General features: G+C 45.4%; 1 protein-coding gene across 3 annotated transcripts in view; it reads left to right on the top strand.

Moving 5' to 3' along the window:
• Window positions 1-19,417, top strand: part of ANXA13 (annexin A13) — a 52,066-nt gene that overhangs the window by 14,307 nt on the left and 18,342 nt on the right. For all 3 annotated transcript variants that reach the window (XM_014867865.3, XM_070481553.1, XM_044743768.2), the window contains 2 exons: window positions 8,785-8,860; window positions 18,881-18,975. In XM_014867865.3, coding sequence (XP_014723351.1) covers window positions 8,785-8,860; window positions 18,881-18,975 — 171 coding nt within the window. The remainder of the gene's footprint in view (window positions 1-8,784; window positions 8,861-18,880; window positions 18,976-19,417) is intronic.

Genomic DNA, 19,417 nt, shown 5'->3' with positions numbered 1-19,417 from the left:
AGTCATTTTGCATAGATTCTGTCAGGTAGGGAGCAGTGACATTTTACCTATGAAAATGTTTGACAGTTTTTCAGCCCGGAAAGCAGTCACCCAAAGAAGTAAACATATCATATCAGAAGCCTTAACCATCCTGCTGGCTTCATGCCTTTTCAGTCTGCAAAATGCCTCTGCTAAAATTCAACCACCTGGCACACTGCGGTCCTTTAGCTATGACCCCTCCACTGCTCTAAGAGCAAGATGTTTTAGGAAACAGGCAACTGGAAGGTTTGGGGTGAGATGGGGAGAAGAGGAGGCAGAGGAGAAAGCAGCTTAACAGTTGGAGAAGGGCAGAAAGGCCAATTCCTCCCCAGCCAGCTCTGGATCACCATAATGAAACCTTCCTGCCCAGTACTCCCACGGTATCTTTTTCTCCAGCCTTATTGAGATATAATTGACGTATAACATTATGTAAGTTTAAGGTATCTAGTGTGTTGATTTGATATGCTTATATATTACAAAATGATTACCACCATAGCTTTAGCTAACACCTCTATTATGACACCTAATTACCATTTCTTTTTTGTGGTGAGAACATTTAAAATCTACTTTCTTAGCAACTCTCAAGTACACAACACAGTATTATTAACTACAATCACTATGCTATACATTAGATCCCCAGAACTTACTCATCTTATGGTTGGACGTTTGTAATCTTTGACCAATATCTCCCCTTTGCCCTCAGCCCCTGGTAACCACCATTCTAGTCTGTTTCTATTAGTTCAGCTTTTTTAGATTCCACATATAAGTGACATCATACAGTATTTGTCTTTCTCTGACATTTCACTTAGCGTAATGCCCTCAAGGTCCATCCATGTAGTAGCAAATGGCAGGGTACCTTTCTTTCTCATGGCTGAATAATATTTCATTGTGTATGTATATGCGCTACATCTTCTTTATCCGTTCATCTGTTGATGGGCACTTAGGTTGTTTCCATATCTTCGCTGTCGTGAATAACGCTGCAATGAATCACGTTGTCTTATTTCGTCTTCCAGAGATTCTGCTGGGTAGGGCAGGTATTAGTCCCAGTTTACAGATGAGAAGCAAAAAATATGATTCCATTTGACACAGAAGGCATATTGGGAGCAGAATTTGACAATACGTCTCTCCTGCACACACATTTTGCCCCCAGGGAGAGGCTGTCCATTTTGCCTTGCAAATCATGGTAACTGGCCTTTATTTTTCATTTCACTTCCTATTGTCTCATTGTCAAGAACATTTATTGATCCCACAGCTACGCCAGGGGTCGTTGGCTTTCCCAGTCAGCAGACAAGTTGCATGTCTCAACTGGTGTTTCTATAAAAGACGAGCATTCTAACAGTTGGACTGAGCTTTTGCACCATTAAATTAAAAAGAATTTTTTGACAAGGACAAAAGAATCAGTTAATAAGAAGTCAACAGTAGAGTTTCTGGATCCAGACTGTGTAGGCTTGAATTCCATCACTTACTAGCTGTGTGACCTTGGGCAAGTTATTAACCTCTCTATATTTTGGTTTTCTCGACTGTAAAGTAGGAGGTAATAATACCTATCCATAGGGTTGCTGTGAGGATTAAGTGAGTTATTATATATAAATTGTTTGGGCCAGTGCCTGGCACATAGTAAGTGCTTTACATTTTGCTGTTATTTTCAATGTTAAGTGGTTCTCCCATCAATTTCTCTTAAACTCTTAGCTCCTGCTACTACTTATCTATAAGTACAAATTGGTTTCTGATTTAGGACATAATTATGTAATCCGTTATTTTAAAGGTGCCACTCAAAGCACCAAGGCAGGGTGCTCTCACTCAATACTTAATAGGAATCAGAATGGAAGGAAGTAATAAAAATAACACTGAGTACTCAGCACGTGCAGAGCATTCTGCCAATCACTTTTGACACATATCCTTATAACAACCCACTAGAGGTAGGTCCTATTATTACCATTTTCAAGATGAGACTTAGAAAGAATGAGAGAAAAAGAGCATCATGCCAGGTTCAAGGGTAGATATCTCGGAGGAGGGGTGACCTGTGTGACCACAAAGAAGTATCTTTCCCAAATTGGACCTCAGTTTCCCCAAGTATATAGTGTTCTTAAAATCTCTACAAGGCAAGTTTAACCCAAATCGCCAGCATTGACTCCCGGTACCATTAACTAGCAGTGGCGATCATCATTGCTTATGCCGAGGAGTATTCAGGGGTGTCTGTGTTCTCCCCAGCACAACCTTCACCTGCCTCCGTTTCGCTCCTGCTTTTTAACTTTCTCAGCCTCCTCCTGATTTCATTCCAGCTCAAACAGCAAGCAGCCCTCTTTAGATCAGTGTTGCATGAGCCCTCTGCCCTCTGCCCCCGTGCTTCCTCAGAGTCCTCCTGTCTCAGAGGCTGGATACCAAGCAACCACTGTCAAATATTTACAGAGCAGACTGCAGCAAGCCAGGGCTTCCGGGGAACTGCACTGGAGAGAGCAAACAATCAAAATGCCATTCCCATTACATTTTGATAATACTCCAGGGTTTACAAATGACCCTTAGATCCTGATGTCTCTGAGCATCCTACCTCCTACGTGCCATCAACCAAGTGCTTGCTGTAATCCGGCATGCACCACCGCATCCCAAACACAATTGCACCCAAACCTCACACTACCCATGAGCAGGTGCACTCTGCTTTAAAGATGAGACAACAAAGACTCAGAGAGATGGGTCAGCTTGCCCGGGATCGTTCCACCAATAACAACAAAGCATAATTGAACACAGTAGGTCCAACTCTCAAGGCCACACTATATCATTGTCTTATTTAGATCGATCGTGTTGTTCTGCAGAGATACAAAAACGGGTCATAGTAAGCACACGTGTACACAGACCCAGAAAGCATCATGCTATCGTCTCTCCCTGGACTGTCCTACCCCACCTCCACCCCTCCTCTTTTTTTTTTTTGCTTGCCCAACTCCCACTCATCTTTCAAAAATCAGCACAAATGTCAACTTCTCCATAAAAATTCTTCTTTCTCTTCTCAGCTATTTGCACCTAATATGCTTACCATGTCATAATGCAATTGTTGTTTATCTACGTCCACGTTTATTTCCCTGGGGACAAGGACTGTGCTTCGTAGATCACTCAGTCCCACTCATCTGGAGTAGTGCTTGCCACACAACGGATTGTCACTACTTGTCTATTGAAGGAAGGAGGGAGGAAAAAGGGAGAAGGAAGGAGAAAAAAAAACGAAGGAAGAGGAAAAAGAGAAGGGAGGAGAGGAAGCAGGGAGGGAGGGAGGAACCGTTCAGAGGAGAGTCTAATTTGCCTGCTGCATATTGCTTTTTAATTAATTCACATGTCTCTCATGAGACAGTCTATTTTTATTTTTTACTCTTGATGCTATCCAAACAGAAGCTCAGCTCACCAGGACTGACGAGGAAGAGTGTACTCAAATACGAGTGTACTTAAGGCTGGGTCCTGGGAAATCCTGGTCACTGTATAACACAGAGCAACCAATTTGCAAACCACATCCCTCAGCTAACATTTCACAAACTCCATCCCCAGAGTTTGTTGCAAGCTGGGGGAAAATTTTCTTTAAATGCTCGCTTTTCGATCCTAAGAGTTAAGATTTCCTTGAATTGCTCCGGGACAGAAGCCTTTGGTCAAGGGTCTGTTCCTCCATTCCGGCCCTTCTGTTTGGAGGTAACAGAACTTGATACAAGAGACCACATTCCTCCTGGGTAGTCGACGTGCTAAAGCTGGCACGCCCCTGAGTCATTTCACAGAGTGTTTTCAGCATTCTTTCTGCCCAAGTGACACTGCTTCCTAGGCTCATAGCATCCCAGTTTAGTTTTTATGCTTCTTCCCTCCAGAAAAAGGGATCATTTATTTCCTTGTATACACAGAGGAACATAGAGACACAGAGAAGTGACAGGCAGATGCAGTAGAAGGAAGAAAAACCAAGACTGAGAAGTCAGCTTATTCACGCACCAGGCAATGCCTTTTGCAGAACTAATTTTGTAGAATTAATTAATAGCATTTGCTTCCATTTTGAGCCTGACGTACTGGCATGATGGCAGGCACTTCACCCGGACTGTATTTCTTTGAGATCCTCACACACCATGAGGGGGGAATTATCGCACTTGCCAAATGAGACAATTAACAATGTGTGGTGTTGGAGCGTCACCCCAGGACTACACAGCCTGAATTTTCAACCAGCCTACTCCCCTGTGTGAAATACATGCCTGGAACGCCAGATCCGAGCTGCAGGTGATCCGTGAAAAATTGACCCTTGCAGTGCCGTTTACAAGATGAAACCTCCTCAGGCAGAAAAGGGTTTTGAAATATTCTAGAAAGTTCTTTGCTGGTCTGCCTTCCACAAATATTAATTGTTTGCATTTATTAAGCACATGATTTCTGCTAGGCTTTGTTTTAGATGCTTTGTGTGAATGACTTCATTTAAATTCTCACAAGAAATCTGTGAGGTAGGCTCTGTGATTATCTGCATTTTGCCGTGAGGAAACCACAGCCCAGAGAGGTTGCCAGACTTGCCCAAGACCGCACAAGCAATAAGCAGTTGTTTCCAGTCTAACTGGACAGCCACGTTAACTTGACTAAGATCCTCAGTGGCCACCTCTTATGAACATGATGTTGTTTGGGGCATTGTGAGGTATCTCGATATACACCACACAATCTCAAGATACATACGTCTTCCAAATTTATCAAATCAAAATATGCAGAATTGAAAATGTAAATATCACTATAAGACAAATAGGCAAGACATGGCCTAAAGAAGCAGAGGGAGGATTGCATTTCTGTGGCTCCCCTCCATGTCTAGCACTTAAAATGTTACCTCACTTAAGCCTCAAACCTTGCAAGGCAGACACTGCCCCCATTTTACAGATGAGGAAATGGGGGCTTCCAGGTAAATGGCCCAAGTTCACACGGCTGCTAAGGGGCAGAACCACATTCAAACTGGGATTCATGTGGGCTCAAAGCCGAGACTTCTGTAATCATTTTTATTAACATCCAACACCTCACCTTTTTTATGTGTCTCCTGAGTGTCAGTGCAAATACTGTTAAAAAACAAACAAATCAGAGGGCCGGCCCCATGGCATCATGGTTAAGATTGTGCACTCTGCTTCAGCAGCCCAGGGTTCACAGGTTCTGATCCCGGGCACGGACCTACGCACCACCCATCAAGCCATGCTGTGGTTGTGACCCACATACAAAATAGAGGAAGATTGGCACAGGTGTTAGTTCAGGGCCAATCTTCCTCACCAAACCAAACCAACAAAGGAATGTTGCCCTGACTCCATTACACATTGTAGTTGAGAGCACGTGGAATATCCATGTATTCGCCTAAACCCCCACAAACATGTTTGTCCCCATGCTGGAGCCCCCTGTGCCTCCATTTTGTGTCTGACTCGCATTCCTACATCCCTGCTTTATGTGGAAGTTCTACTCCATGGCCTCAGGTTTCAAAAACGAAGTCTGATTGGCAAACAGGCCTGAGCTCCCAAAGTCAGCTGCCTGGTCCGCTCACAATGAACAATGGATATGGAATGTCCACTCCGTATACATTCTGGAGAAATTCATTACCCAGCTCATCAGAACAAGCCAAGGACACCCCTTGCATCAACACTGGGTGTCACTGATGAATACGCCCATTGTGGAGGCAGTCCCAGACATGCAGAGGGGAAAATTCCAAACAGACCATTTTCTTTTTCCTTTTTTTTAAAAATCACATCACATCACGTGATTCCTTCTCTCCGACATCAAATATCCTGCTGTTACAAGGAGCAAGACCAAATTCTCTTCAGATTGGGAAAGATAACCAACATGGCTAAGAGAAGTTCCTAGAAAGAACCAGGGGACAGTGAATTCCACCTGCCCTGCTGACGGTTGTACATCTGATAGAGATTTTACACCACATTATTTGTTAAGGAAAAAAGAAAAACATTTTCTCAATATCATCTTTAGTCCTAACTTGTGGTCAACACTCTCCCACTGCACTCCCCAAACATCACTGTTAATTTTGGACCAAGCGACACTTATTTACTCATTTTTCAGCTTTGGATAAACAAATTGGACATGTTCAGAGGGTTCTTTTCCCATCCCTCTGCTCCTATAACTCTGTGATGTTAGTGTCGTGGAACAACTTTACCAAAACAGTAAGGGGAGGAGGGGCAGGAATGTCACCTCATACCTGACAGAGTCAGACATCAGGTTCTAGCCATGGTTCTGACCCACGCGTTGCCTGGCCAGGCAATCTTAATCAAGTCTCCACATGGCTTCTGCAAGCCCTGGCAGCAGCTTTGTGCCAATGAGGAGAAAGCGTCCCTCTGGGGAGAAGCAGCCCCGTCAGCCTGGCAGCACAGGGCTTGGCAAGTGTAACCCCAGCTGGACTCCAGCCCCCACCGCCCCTTGACCAGGGACCTCAGGCAGAGCCTAAGCTGCCTAGCCGTTCCCAGAGCCCTGGGTCTCTCTTTCACAGTTGTGAAGTGGGATAGATCATTAGTGTTCCACCAAATTCTCTGCACTAATGAGACTAAAATGACATACAGAGCAGTTTAAGAATCAGCCCATTAATAGGAGATTCTGCTGCTCTGGTTCACTTCCTGAGCCCTCCATAATACTTCTCATGAAAAGCAAAGACTCCATTTACTCTCTGAGATTGCTACTTCCCACACTCAGAGAACCACCCCTTCCAGACTTGGATCAAAGAGCAGGGTGGGCTTCAGAAGTGTGCAGCCTGGGCTGTTGCACAGGGCCCCACGCTCAGAAAGGCCTCCCACTTGGTTTCACACTCTGACGTCACCATCTTGAAATTCTTAATCATTTCTGAACAAGGAGCCCTACATTTTTCTTTTGCACTGAGGCCTGCAAATTACGTCGCTGGTCCTGCCAACGAGCCTTCAGAGGCACCGGATGGCTTTCTTACACTACATAAAAGACTTGGAAAGGAAAATGGGATATGTCATCCCTCTGCTGGACAGGAAAGCCTCGGTCACAATTAGAGTGTGAGGCAGGATGGTGCACTGGACCTGAGAGCATGGGCTTTAGGAGGCAACTTGAGCTGGGTGCAACCCTGCATCCTGCAAGACCTCCCACAAATTCCCTAAAAGGAGACTATTAATGCCTGCTCCTCCCTGTTAATAACGAAGAAAGGGCAGTAAATGAAGAGATTGTCTGGCACGTCACAGGTGCTCAACAAATGTAAGCCCCCCTCCCAGCTTGTTTCAGGGATAAATGTCAAGATGTGCAAGGCACTCACATTCCAAAAGGCAGAGGGCGATAGGTGGCCTTTAGCTCTAGGATCACATGATTCTCCATTAACCAAGGCTTAGAAGCCAGCCTTCCTCCAGTCCATGGATATTAGAATACTTTTAGTTGCAAGGGCAGAAAACTAATTCATATTAACTAGAGAAAGTGGGAGTTTGTTAGTTATTGAAACTGGGAAGTGCAAGGATACAGGCATTGCTGTATCTGAGGATTTATACAATATTATTCAGTTTCTCTCTCTCTCTCCATACTTCCACTCTTTCTGTCTCCACTTTGCTTCATTCTGGACTCATGCTCCTTTCGTGTGGTGGATAGGATGGCTGCCAACAGCCTGAGACTCACACTCTCTCAGCTTAGCAAGCCCGTTAGGGAGAGACACGTATCCCTGTCAATATCTACATATCAACCAATGGAAAGATTCTAATCCATCCTGCTTGGATTATATCCCCACACTTGAACCAGCCATGATTGCCAGGGTGACGGGGTTTGTGCCCACCTGAGGGTAAGACCGTGGGGCTCAAGCTTCATGATTGACAGTCCCAATGAGACCACATGAAATGAGGGGAGGAGAAGTTCCCCAAAGGAATAGCGATGCCAGACCAATAAATGCAACATGTCCTCTGTGCCTGACGTGGTCCCTATTCATTCCCAGTGGGTGTCAAAGGAACTGAAGGGAGGGAGAGGGGAATCGGGCGGTGTAGGCAGTAGTGCTTAAAGCGGCCTTCACTGAAGGATGGAAAGAAAGAGACACACGTCATCAAAGAGCATCTCTGTGAGGAAAGGCAAAGATCTGAGAAAACACAGGGTGTATTCAAGGCTACTAATTACATAACTGCAATTAACCTCACATCGTTAAATTTTTAATAGTGGTGGACAAATTAGTGCATGTATTATGCCAATGACTGAAGTCCGGGAAATGTTAGCTTAGTATATACATAGGTCTTTCTTTCGCCAAGGAGCAGTAAAAATCAGTACTGTGCTATTGATGGTCCATATGGTATCTCTGACAAACTAAATTTTATGTCTTTCATTGTGTGGATGGCAAAGCCTTAGCACTGGTCACTTGATCTCTAGTGAGATCCTAGAACCCTCAGCTTCTGGCTGGCAACACCTATTCCCTAGATATACTGTGTCTCATGGTAAAAAAAAAAAAAAAAAAAGGGAAAACCAGCACTCTTGGACAGTGACCCACTCTATCACTCTCTGTTTCAGAGACAGACACACAAAAGTGGGGCTGATGTGAAAATCGCTCATCCCAGAATTGGCCGGCTGATTGTCCTTGAGAACAGAGGGGACCATTCTCTGTGGTTCTCCAGGGCCAGCAGGCTTCAAGGAGTACCAGCCATCTCTTTGGGGCCAGAGGTTCCCCAGCTGATTGCCACATGCACCCACGTGCAAAGTGGCAGCTGGGCCCTCAATGGGATGACTGCTTGGTCTTCCAGTTAGCTACCAATTTCAGCCAGAGATAATTTAAGAATGTCTATATTGTCCACTTACCTTTTCAATTATTTTCTCCAGGCCAAAGTGAAAAGTCCTCAGGGTTTCGATGTGGATCAAGATGTCAAAAAGCTGAACAAAGCCTGCAAAGGAATGGGTATGAAAGATATTTTGTTTGCTAATTTACTTTCGAAGTTGATTAAACTTGACCTCACATCCAGCTTTCTCATGATCTTAGGAAGATGACCTCCCACTCACCTTGTATATTTCAAGCTAATCCAAATTGATCGCTTCTAAGCTTCTCTTTATAAAAGGCCCCAAAGTTATAATCAGATCCTATTACTTTTTAGGATTCAATATAATAGTTAGAAATTGGATATTGTGACATTTAATTTGATGTTGACGTGGGAGAAACTTCCCAAGAAGAGTAGTTCATGCAATCCTAATGTCATCTGTACCCCTCTGATCCCTTTCGTGGGAGGTGGTAGAGAATCAGGTCTGACGAGAGCTGGATTAGGCCCGGGGAGCTACATCTAGAAATAGATCAAGTGAACTTACAACTGTGGCCAAGGTCAAGAATCAGCGGTCAAAACTAGAAAAGCTGTTTATGTCCAGGCCTAAGGGTAAGTGCATGGCCAAGAGTCGGGGACTAAGCAAGAAATCAGGAGGGTAAACCCAGGAACATGGCAGGATGACAGCGAGAGCATCTAGGACTAAGGCCGTGAAGAGACACTCTGGGACCCAAGGAAGTTGCTGATGAAACAAGGTTCTAGTCCCAGGAGCCTGGAAGAAGGTGGAATCCAAAGCACAGACAGGAGTTACCTTGAGCAGGAGGGGGGAGAGAAGGAGGTGAAACTGAGAGCAGGAATAGATATATTCATGGGTGTTGTGAGGGGAGAAAGTGGAGGGTGTTCATGCCTGGTAATCTGATGACATTGCTCAGTGAGTGGGAGGCAAGATTATCTGCTAAAGAGATGGACATGACAGAGGAATATGGGGCTTGAGCGATAATTTGGAGTATTTCTTGAGTAGAAAGGAAGGGAGAGGTGAAATCAGCAGTAAAAGCCTGCTGATTATGCTGAGGGCCCCATTGAATAGGAGGAGGAGATTTTTACTTAGAAGTAAATTAGTGGAGATTTGCTTTCCTAGGAATGGGTGTTGTGGTAGAATAAATATGGCCGTAAATTCTTTGTGTGATTCCAGAGGAAAGAACTGGGATCTGTGGTGGAAGATCTTAGAAGACATATGTTGCTTCAATACAGGAAGTATCCAGCTATAGAATAGTCTGCCTTGCTCAAGAAATGTTGGAGAAGTCCCAAGGGAGTTGCGGCTGGGGAAGATCTGGTGGGGAAGTGGTAGAAGGGCTTGCTACATATTAAGCGTTCTTGAATAAATCACAGAGGGAGAAAAACAGAGGGAGCTAGAAATGAACAATGACACCTAGGTTGCTTGGTTCGGCGTCATCAGAGGAGAAAGCACAGGGCTTCCAAGAGCAGAGAAGAGCTGCTCATATCCTGACCTGGCTAACATATATTTGGACAACAGCTGTTGGAGATGGCTTTGCCTGCCAGCGGCAGGATGTTTACAGTTCTGAGTTTTGTTGAGAGGCTGAGCCAGCCTCACAGGTGCTTCTCTGCTGCTTCTCCAGTGAGGTCCTGACACCTGGATGGGAGTTGGAGACAGGAGCTGAAGTGGGTGTGGGAATGGTTCAGCTGTGCTTAATGATAAATCCCTTCATTCTTTAGTCACCAAGTGAGTTCAATTCAATAAGCCCAGATGGAGCTCTTACTATATGCCAAAGTCACAGTGTTCTTGTCTCCCTTTTGGATGTGGCCACAAGGTGGGACCACTATTGTGCTGGTAACTGTTGGAGAGCACCTTCTATGTGCCGCATGCTAATCTGGGTACTGCACGCACATTATCTATGTAGTCCTCCGAACACCCCTGTAATGCTGGGTTATTATAATGACTTAACAGACAAGAATGCTGAGGCTCAAAGGTTAAATATCTTGCCCGAAGCTGAAGAGTTGTGAAATCAGGGTGGGGAGATTGGAAACTAGGGCCGTCTTGGAAAGCCATGATTTGGTTGAAGGTCTAGAATTCCAAACTCTATTAATATGTGCAAACAAAGAAAATAGTATCATCAGCAAAATTTGTCTGCAAGACCATGCACCCATCTTAGTGGTATACTAGCCCTCCCAGGGCTGGATTTAAATGTCCAGGGCTATGCTGTCCAATGGCCACAAAGATGAGCCACATATGTAATTTTAAATTTTTGAGAAGCCAAATTTTAAAAGTAAAAAAAATCAGGTGAAATGAGTTTTAATAATAAACTTTATTTAGTTAACTCAATACTGTATTGAAAATATTTCAGCAACCAATATAAAAATTCTTAATGAGATATTTTACATCCCTTTTTTTTCCACATTAAGTCTTTGAAATCTGGTATGTTTTCTACATGTACGGAACATTTCAACTTGGACCAGCCACACTTCAAGTCCTCAGTAGCCACATGTGGTGAGTGGCTACTGTATTGGACAGAGGGGTCTAGAGACCCTACACATTCAAAAGATTATGTGCACTCCCTACCCACTCATCCACCTATGTAATTTGAAATAATAAGAATGCTCTACCATAAAATAGTATTTTATTTTTCTAAATAACACAAAACTTCCAGATCTCTTTACTGTTTCTTTGGTGCCCCTGCTTTCCTGGGTCCTAAGCACATGCTTGGTCTGGGTCTTGATTGACCCAGAGCAGCCCTCTCCCCTCTCCCTGATGCTGAGGCTCTTTGTCAGGCCTTCCTCTTGGGGCTCTCTGCCCCTCTGCTGTCCTCGTCCCAGCTCCCAGGCACCTCACCACCAGCCTCTGCCCAGAGCTGCCACTTGTTGGGCCACCCCGGCAAGGCCCTTCTGAACAGAATGTCTTCTTCTTGACCGTGTATGGACCCCAACATCCATTATCCTCTCTGAAATGTAAAAGGATGCTTGTCATTCTCCCTCACAGAATCACAGAAACAGTCTCTCAGAGGGAAAAGCTGCCATGGAGAGTATCTAGTCCATAATATCTCAGATTTTAATGTGCATTTGAGTCTTCAGGGGAGCTTGTTGATATGCAGATTCCGATCCTGTAGTTCTGAGCGGATTCTGAGATTTTGCATTTTCAAGAAGTTCCCAGGTGATGCTGATGCTGCAGGTCCTGGGACCACACTTGGGGGAGCAAGGTCCAGTTCCTCTGAGATCCATGGGGGTCAAGCAATGCTGCTCAAGTCACATAGGAGCAGAATCAGGCCTGGAACTCAGAGCTTGTGACCCTGAGCCCAGGGCTCTTTCCACTTGCGAGGTATGGGAAAGAACTTCGGACCTGGGTTTGAGCCCCTGCTCTGCCGCTGAGTTTCTCAGTTTTCTCACCTGCAAAATTGGATTAATCATGTCTCCTCACGTGGAGGCAATCAGAATAAAGGAGGCAGCACCTCTCTATATGCTAATCTCCTCCTTCTGAGCGATATGCTCAGATCCAAATCCCACACCATGCCAATTAGATCCATGTGAGCAGCGGAGTAAGGCGACCCTTGAGTTGCCTTTGTTCTCCATCACTGAGGGTGTACCAGGTTGAACAGTGGCCCCCTCCAAAGATAGGCCCACCCAGAGCCTGTGAATGTGAACTCATTTGGAAAAAGAGTCTTTGCAGATGTAATTAAGTTAAGGATCTTGAGAAAAGATCATCTTGGATTACCTGAGTGGGCCCTAAATCCATTGACAAGCGTCCTTAAAAGACACAGAAGAGAAGAGGACACACAGGGAGAAGGCCATGTGAAGACGGAGGCAGAGTTTGGAGTGACGCAGCCACAAACTGAAGGACACCAAGGACTGGCAGAAGTTGGAAGAGGCAAGGAACAGATTCCATCCTAGACACTCTGGGGGAGCGTGGTCCCACGGACACCACGATTTCAGGCTTCTGGCCCCCAGAACTGTGAGGGAATAAATTGCTGTCGTTTTAAGCCACGAACTTTGTGGTAATTCCTACAGCAGCCTCAGGAAACTAATACAGAGGGCAAGTGAAAAGCAATGACCCTCCCAGGCAGGCAGGATTCCCCGCATCGTTACTTTATCTATCTTCCCCTCACCCCCATTTCCGAAGGACACTGAGGGCCTGGGAAGCCTTGTGGTGTGAGTGGGAAAGACTGGCCCTCAGGCATCAGAGATGGGGCTGCGGCCCCTGGGCTCCAGGGAGCCAAGGCTGTGGCCACAATTTGGAGCCTGGGGAAAGCTGAGCCCTGCCTCCAGCACACTGCGGGGGCCACTCACGGGCACATGGGCTCCTGGTGTCAAGTGGAGGGCACTTCAAACCCAGTGCCTCCATCCTGTTGAAACTCAGCTCGGTATCTTCTCAGAAAGTTGCTGGGAAAGCAGAAACAAGGAGGCCCTCCGGCACTCCTGGAGCCGATTATCACCCCGGCTCTGACCTCTGCTCTGTAATTATTCTCCAGTGTCCCATGCACAATCCGGGCTGAGGTTCCTTCTTTTCTCATTTTTTAAAATGTCTTTCTCGGAACCACTAGGGACTAGCCCCAGTGCCTCAAACCATTGTAAATGTTTACAGGAAACTGTTCAGCAGCACAGACTGCTTATATGACACACATTGTGAAATGTAAAATGAGATCACTGTTCAGTAAATCCCTTCTTGGTCGGGTGGTGGGAACAGCTCCCGGGTTAAACCTGAGACCTGAACTCAAAGGGCTGGAGGGAAATCTAGCCATTTCCACACTCCCTGCCCCCCACCCCCAACCCACCCCCAACCTCCAGGCTGTTGCCGAGCCATCCCAGGCCTGCCTTGCTCTCTGGTCTCTCTTTTTAAAGCATTCTAGGAAGCAGAGTCTATATCACGCTATTTTTTAAATTTTAACTCAATTTTCCTGAATTATCCAAATGTGGGTTGACTATGGCAGCTTGTATGGCCCTGCTACATACAGCCCACCCAAGTGGCACTTGCAGCTTACACCAATGGAGAAAGAAGGTTCCATCATAATGCTGTGCCAACTTCTCCATTCATTCATTCATTCATTCCTTCACACATATACACATGCATTTAAACATTCATTCAGCAAGTTGTCTGATAAACATTGAGAGCCTTCTGTGTGGATATAGTGGTAAGCAAACCCCCCTGCTCCCACGGAACTTGCAGTGTGGCGTGGCAGAGACAGGGCGGAGGAGGAAAACGGCCATGTGAGGGACACTGAGGGAGGAGTGTCCCAGGAAAGGTCAGTGAGTTGAGTCCTAAAGGAGGATGGGAGTGAGGTGAGGATCAAAGATATGGTGCTCCAGGTAGAGGGAACAGCCCGTGCAAAGGCCCAGAGGTAAGAAAGAAAGCGTTGCTTGTTCTAGGAGCTGCAAGTGATTGATAGAGTCGATAGAAAGGAGGCCTGGGAGAGGATGAGCCAGGGGGCAAGACTTTGAGAGGCAAGTAGGAGCTACTCAGGAGACCTCATGTGCCCCACTAAAGAGTTCAGACTTTATTCTGGGTTTGAAGGGGCCTATATTGAAAGGTTGAAGTAGAAGAGTGAACAGGTTGATTTGCTCATCAGAAAGGTCGTTCTGGGGATGGTGAATGCTGACTGGAAAAGGTGAGGGGAAGGCAGGAGCCTGAATGGGTATCAATCATTCTGCTAAGTGATGTGACGGAGGTGAGGATGGAGAGAAATGGGAGGATCTGAGAGACACGCAGCAGGTGGAATAGTGAGGTCTTAGCGGTGACTAACTGGGTGTGGGGTGAGGGAAGAGAGGAAGCCAGGGATGAGCCCAGATTCCTGGCTGGCAAAACACAGCGAATGGGCCACTGGAAGGCAGGAAAGTCCCTTCCAGAGATGACAACTGTAAGGATCCAGGCCTGAGATGCGGAGGCCCTAGACCTGGGCAGGAGCAGCATGCATGGAAAGAAAGGGGTGGATTCAAGAGACTTTTATGAGGGGAAAAAATCCCTTTTGAGGTGAGATTTCTGGCACTCAGAAGTTAAAAAAAAAAGTCACAGAGTAACTGGATACACATTATGTAGGTGAAGCTGCAGGAGGAAATAAAGAGGAACAACATACACACCAGTGTTGGAACTGAAGAAGAATGAGGCAAGCAATTAATCTCTGCTCTTTTTGCAAGTGAGCTCATCCCAGAATTTTCTGTTTCTCCAACAGGCATCAAATAGCTAGATCTTCCCAGAATTGTAAAGATGACACTAATCCTTGAGACTAAGTGAACAGACCAAGGACACAAAGCTAGTGGCTCTCTAACCCCCAGGTCAAAGCTGTCTTTCTAAGTCCTGGGACTGTCTTTCCAAATATGGCTACAAGGGCTGGTGCCAGAGTGGAGCGGAGGGTAAAACACCTCAAGTCTTTGCCAGCCTTCCTTTTTCTTCCCTTCCCATCTGCGGCCAGGTCCCCTCCATGCCTTCCCATATCCATGACACAGATTCTTCCTGCTCCCAACTCTTCTATGAAAACGCATCTACTATCTCTTGCTCTTTCAGGATCCTGATCCCTCAGTTGGGTAGGAGCAATTGTGAAAGTCCAACTAATTCAGTTCTATTCAAAAATGATCCAGCACATGCTATTCACAGGCAGTAGACACTGAAAGTAGGACTAGGAATGGGCTGGTGCAGGAATCTCTAGACTTTTGGCCACAAAGAGAGGATTTTTGTTTCCGTTCTTGAAGTCTTGAGATATTGCTGAGGACAGTGGGTATGTTAGTTTCTTAGATATGCCATATCAAAGTACCACACACTGGGTAGCTTAAAACAACAGAAATGTGTTCTCTCACAGTTCTGGAGGCCAAAAGTCCAAAATCAAGGTGTCAGCAGGGCCATGCTCCCTCTGATAGCTCTAGGGGAGACGAGTTCCATGCCTTTCTCCTAGCTTCTGGAAGCCTCAGGCATTCCTTGGTTGTACATGCATCACTCCAATTCTCCATCCTCACGTGGTCTTCTCCTTGTGTCTCCTTACATCATCTTCCCTCTGTGCGTGTCTGTCTCGTTACCCAAATTTCCCCTTTTTATTAGGACATCGGTCATATTGGATCACGTGCCACCCTGATGACTTCATTTTAACTTATTACTTCTGTAAGGACCCTATTTCCAAATAAGGTCACATTCTGAGATACTGGAGGTTAGAACTTCAACGTATGGTTTTAGAGGGACACAATTCAACCCATTATAGTAGGTGTCCCCTGACAGCTAGGATACAGGAGAAGGGTCAGATGGGAGGTTCTGCCAGTGTACCCGTTCCCGTGGAAATGTACACACTGCTGCGGGCCAGGATGGACAAAGTGCTGGCATTTGAACAGACCTTAACCGTTGCCTAGATACGAGTTTTCCGAGTCTCGTATCTCATCCTCTCACAGCCCCTGTGAGATCAGCATTGTCTTAAACTCCATCTTCTAGAGGGTGAAAGAGACGCAGGGCAGCCCTACCCAATAGAAATGTAATGTGAGCCACAAATGGAATTTCAAATTTTCTGGAAGCCACATTTAAACAAAAGTAAAAAGAAATGAAATTAATTTTAATATATTTTATTTAATCCAAGATATTAACATTTCAACAGTTAAACAATATCAAAATTATTGAGGTATTTTATGCTCTTTTTTTAAAATAAAAAGCCAGGGTGCACTTTACACTGATAGCACATCTCAATTCAGCCTAGCTCGTTCAAATGCTTGCTAGCCACATCTGCTGCAGAATTGGACAACGCAGCTCTAAAGTGAGTCCAGAGCCTCTCAGCTGGTGTGTGACAGAGCTGGAATTCCAACCCAGTTCTCGCTGACTCCAAAGGTTATGTTTCTCCTACCACAGCAGCTGCTTCTACCACCCGGGGCTGCTAGGGAAAGTTGCTCTCCATTAACTATTTCCCACTTAAATTGTGTTTCTCTGTGTGATACTAGTTCTGAAAAGTGCCTTCCAGAGAAAACACCTCAGCTTAAGTAATTCCAATAGTGGGGACCTCAGGACCTATGACAGGAACCATGGAGAAGGTGTTTGGAAACTAGAAGGAGGTACTTTCCCTGGAAACCTCAAATCTTCCCATGTGACCAGCTGGTTGCTTTCAGCCGACTCTAATTCCAACAGCCACAGATCCAACCCATATGGTAGGTGTGGATTTAGGGAATGGCTTTAGCCCATTCATAGTCTCCATCAGCCTCTCCCAAAGCTACCCTGAATAAACATGGAAAGCAAAGAAAAACAGTGTGGGTTCTACACAAATGCAGCTTCAAACAAGTCTAGCCATCCTGACCCTTCCCTCCAACCAGATTGTAGCCTGGAGGTCCTCCTCTGTCGAAAAATCTGGAGCGCCTGCTGGGTGCCCTGGGTGGGATGTGATGGAAGCTAGCTCAGGGTCTAGAAGTTCTCCATTAACTGTTACACAAGGATCAAGAACTTCAGTTGCCATTTCTCCTCGCCTTGTGGTAGGCATGGTCTTGCCAGTACCCAATGGTCCTTCCTCCCCCTTCTCCCTACGATCACACAGGCCTTCCTTGCTTACTCCAAGGAGTTACTCCACGTGCAGTCTGGCTCCTGGTCTCTCTGAAATCTTATTTAAACATAAATCACACTTGATGGCAAAACATTTGGGTATTTCCTCAGACACAGGGAGACCAACGGTGCTGCCCATCCTTACCTCTTGTCCCACAGTGGGTTGAGTGTTTTTGGGACAGAACTGGAAAATAGGATATGGACCCTGCCATCAAAGAGCTTTCCACCTGCATAAGGCACCAAGACAGCCTCAAGAGAGGCAGTGGGCTGGGTGGGATGCACACGGGCCCGGAGTTACAGGAGCTCAGCTTCATATCACCTCTCTTTGAGAAAATCGATGCAAGATACTTATCTGGAAAATACTAAGTGAAGTCATGATACACAGTGAATCCCCTGGGCCAAGGGGTTCAAAGCTGAGTAAGACACAATCCCTGTCGTCAAAGAGTTTACAACCTATTATAGGGTTTCAGACCTCAACCATTCAACCACCAACTTCCATGATTCTTGTCAATCTGAGTACTATCAACTTAACCTTTTTCTTCTGATCAACTCATTTTTAGCCCCGTCCTTCACAAAATAGCAAATAGGTTTAATGACTTAGTTCTCTCTATCTATTTTAAATTCACACTAAAATAAACACATAACTATTAAGATTTTAAATAGTCATGCATGGAGCTCCACAGATCATCTTTCACACCTGCAGTGGTATGCATAGTACTGTACCTTAGAAATCCTATATTTGTTGGGCAAGACAGACCCAACACCTCCACTTACCCAAGGAAGACAGCAGGAAGTGGCCCCACAACAGTGCCTGCTACCACTTAGTGACCCCTCCCTATGGCCCAGACACCAGGCTCAGAATGTCACACACCTGCAGTCTTATATAATCACTGCCACGATGCTAAAGATATACAAGCCATGTTCATGAAAGAACAGAGGGAGCAGAAACTCAATGCTTCAGGATTTATAACAGGGCTCGACCTACCAACAAATGTGGCTGCAACAAAGTGAGTGAGGCATGGGGGTTGTGGGAAGAGACAGGCTAGAAGAACCATAGTTTGAGAGCAAACTGCAGGAAGTCTCAGGGCCACGTTAAAGAACTCCGATTTAGTTCTAGGAGTCATGAGGAGTCACTAAAGGTGTTTTAAATAGGGAGTGAAACGAGAACACACATTCTTCTGAATGATGATTCTGATGGCAGCCTGGATGGAGGGGGGACCGCAGAGATGAGAGCCTGGTGTCAGGGAGACTAAAAACAAGTAGGGCCTGTTAGGCAGGGACAGTGGGAATGAAAGAGACAGAGTTGTCTTGTAGGTGAGAGAGATGGGACTTGGTGGTATTGGAAAGTAAAGGAGACTGAAGGTGGGCCCTCAAAAGTGACTTTGGATTTTCTAATTCGGGGAATGCCGTGCGCTCAGATGAAGTGAACAGGGCGGGGAAGGGACTTAAGACTAGACGAGATGAGTTCAGTTTCACATGCACAGGGAATTGAAATGCCTTGGGATATCCACAGGAAGATGGCGACAGGCAGCTGGAAATAAGGTCTAAACTCAGGTGAAAGATACACGTGGGAGGTGTTAATTTGGTATTCATCAGCGAAAGGGTGATGGTCGTGGTGGGGAGGGCAGGAAGAGTAATTGCTTGGTTTCTTTCTCCTGCCCTTTAGGAACTGATGAAACAACCATCATTGAAATCCTATCAAGCAGGACATCGGATGAGAGGCAACAAATAAAGCAGAAGTTCAAGGCGTCCTATGGCAAGGTGATTCCAGGGGTCCATACGAGCATGGACGCGCGGCCTCGACTTTGGCGGCCTCTGCTTCCTCTGCATCCGCAAGGCAGCAGAGAACATCTTTAAAGCTTTACTGAGTTAGCCCAAGAAAAACATGAAACGACTACTTAAAACTTTAATTGACTTCAGAAAAACTGAAATTGCCTTATTAGCTTAATGGCTTGTAAAACCAATATTCTTTAACTCATTATTTTTTAAATTGACTTCTTTTTCCATTAATCCCTCAATCATTTTTTTCCACTCATTTGGACTAATTCCACATATTAATTTACAGATAGACCAGTCTTTGAAATCCTTTTTCACAGGTGGGTCGTTATACAAGAATTCATTTATTCAGGCTTGTTCAAGGATGAAGTAGTCTTCACAAGGGATTGTTACAGAAAACTAAAACAAAACAAAAACAAAAACCTCC

The sequence above is a fragment of the Equus asinus genome, chromosome 12, assembly GCF_041296235.1.
Source record: "Equus asinus isolate D_3611 breed Donkey chromosome 12, EquAss-T2T_v2, whole genome shotgun sequence".
Taxonomy (NCBI): Eukaryota; Metazoa; Chordata; class Mammalia; order Perissodactyla; family Equidae; genus Equus; species Equus asinus.
The sequence above is the reverse complement of the archived record's forward strand: the minus strand, read 5'-3'. Positions and strand labels throughout refer to the sequence as shown.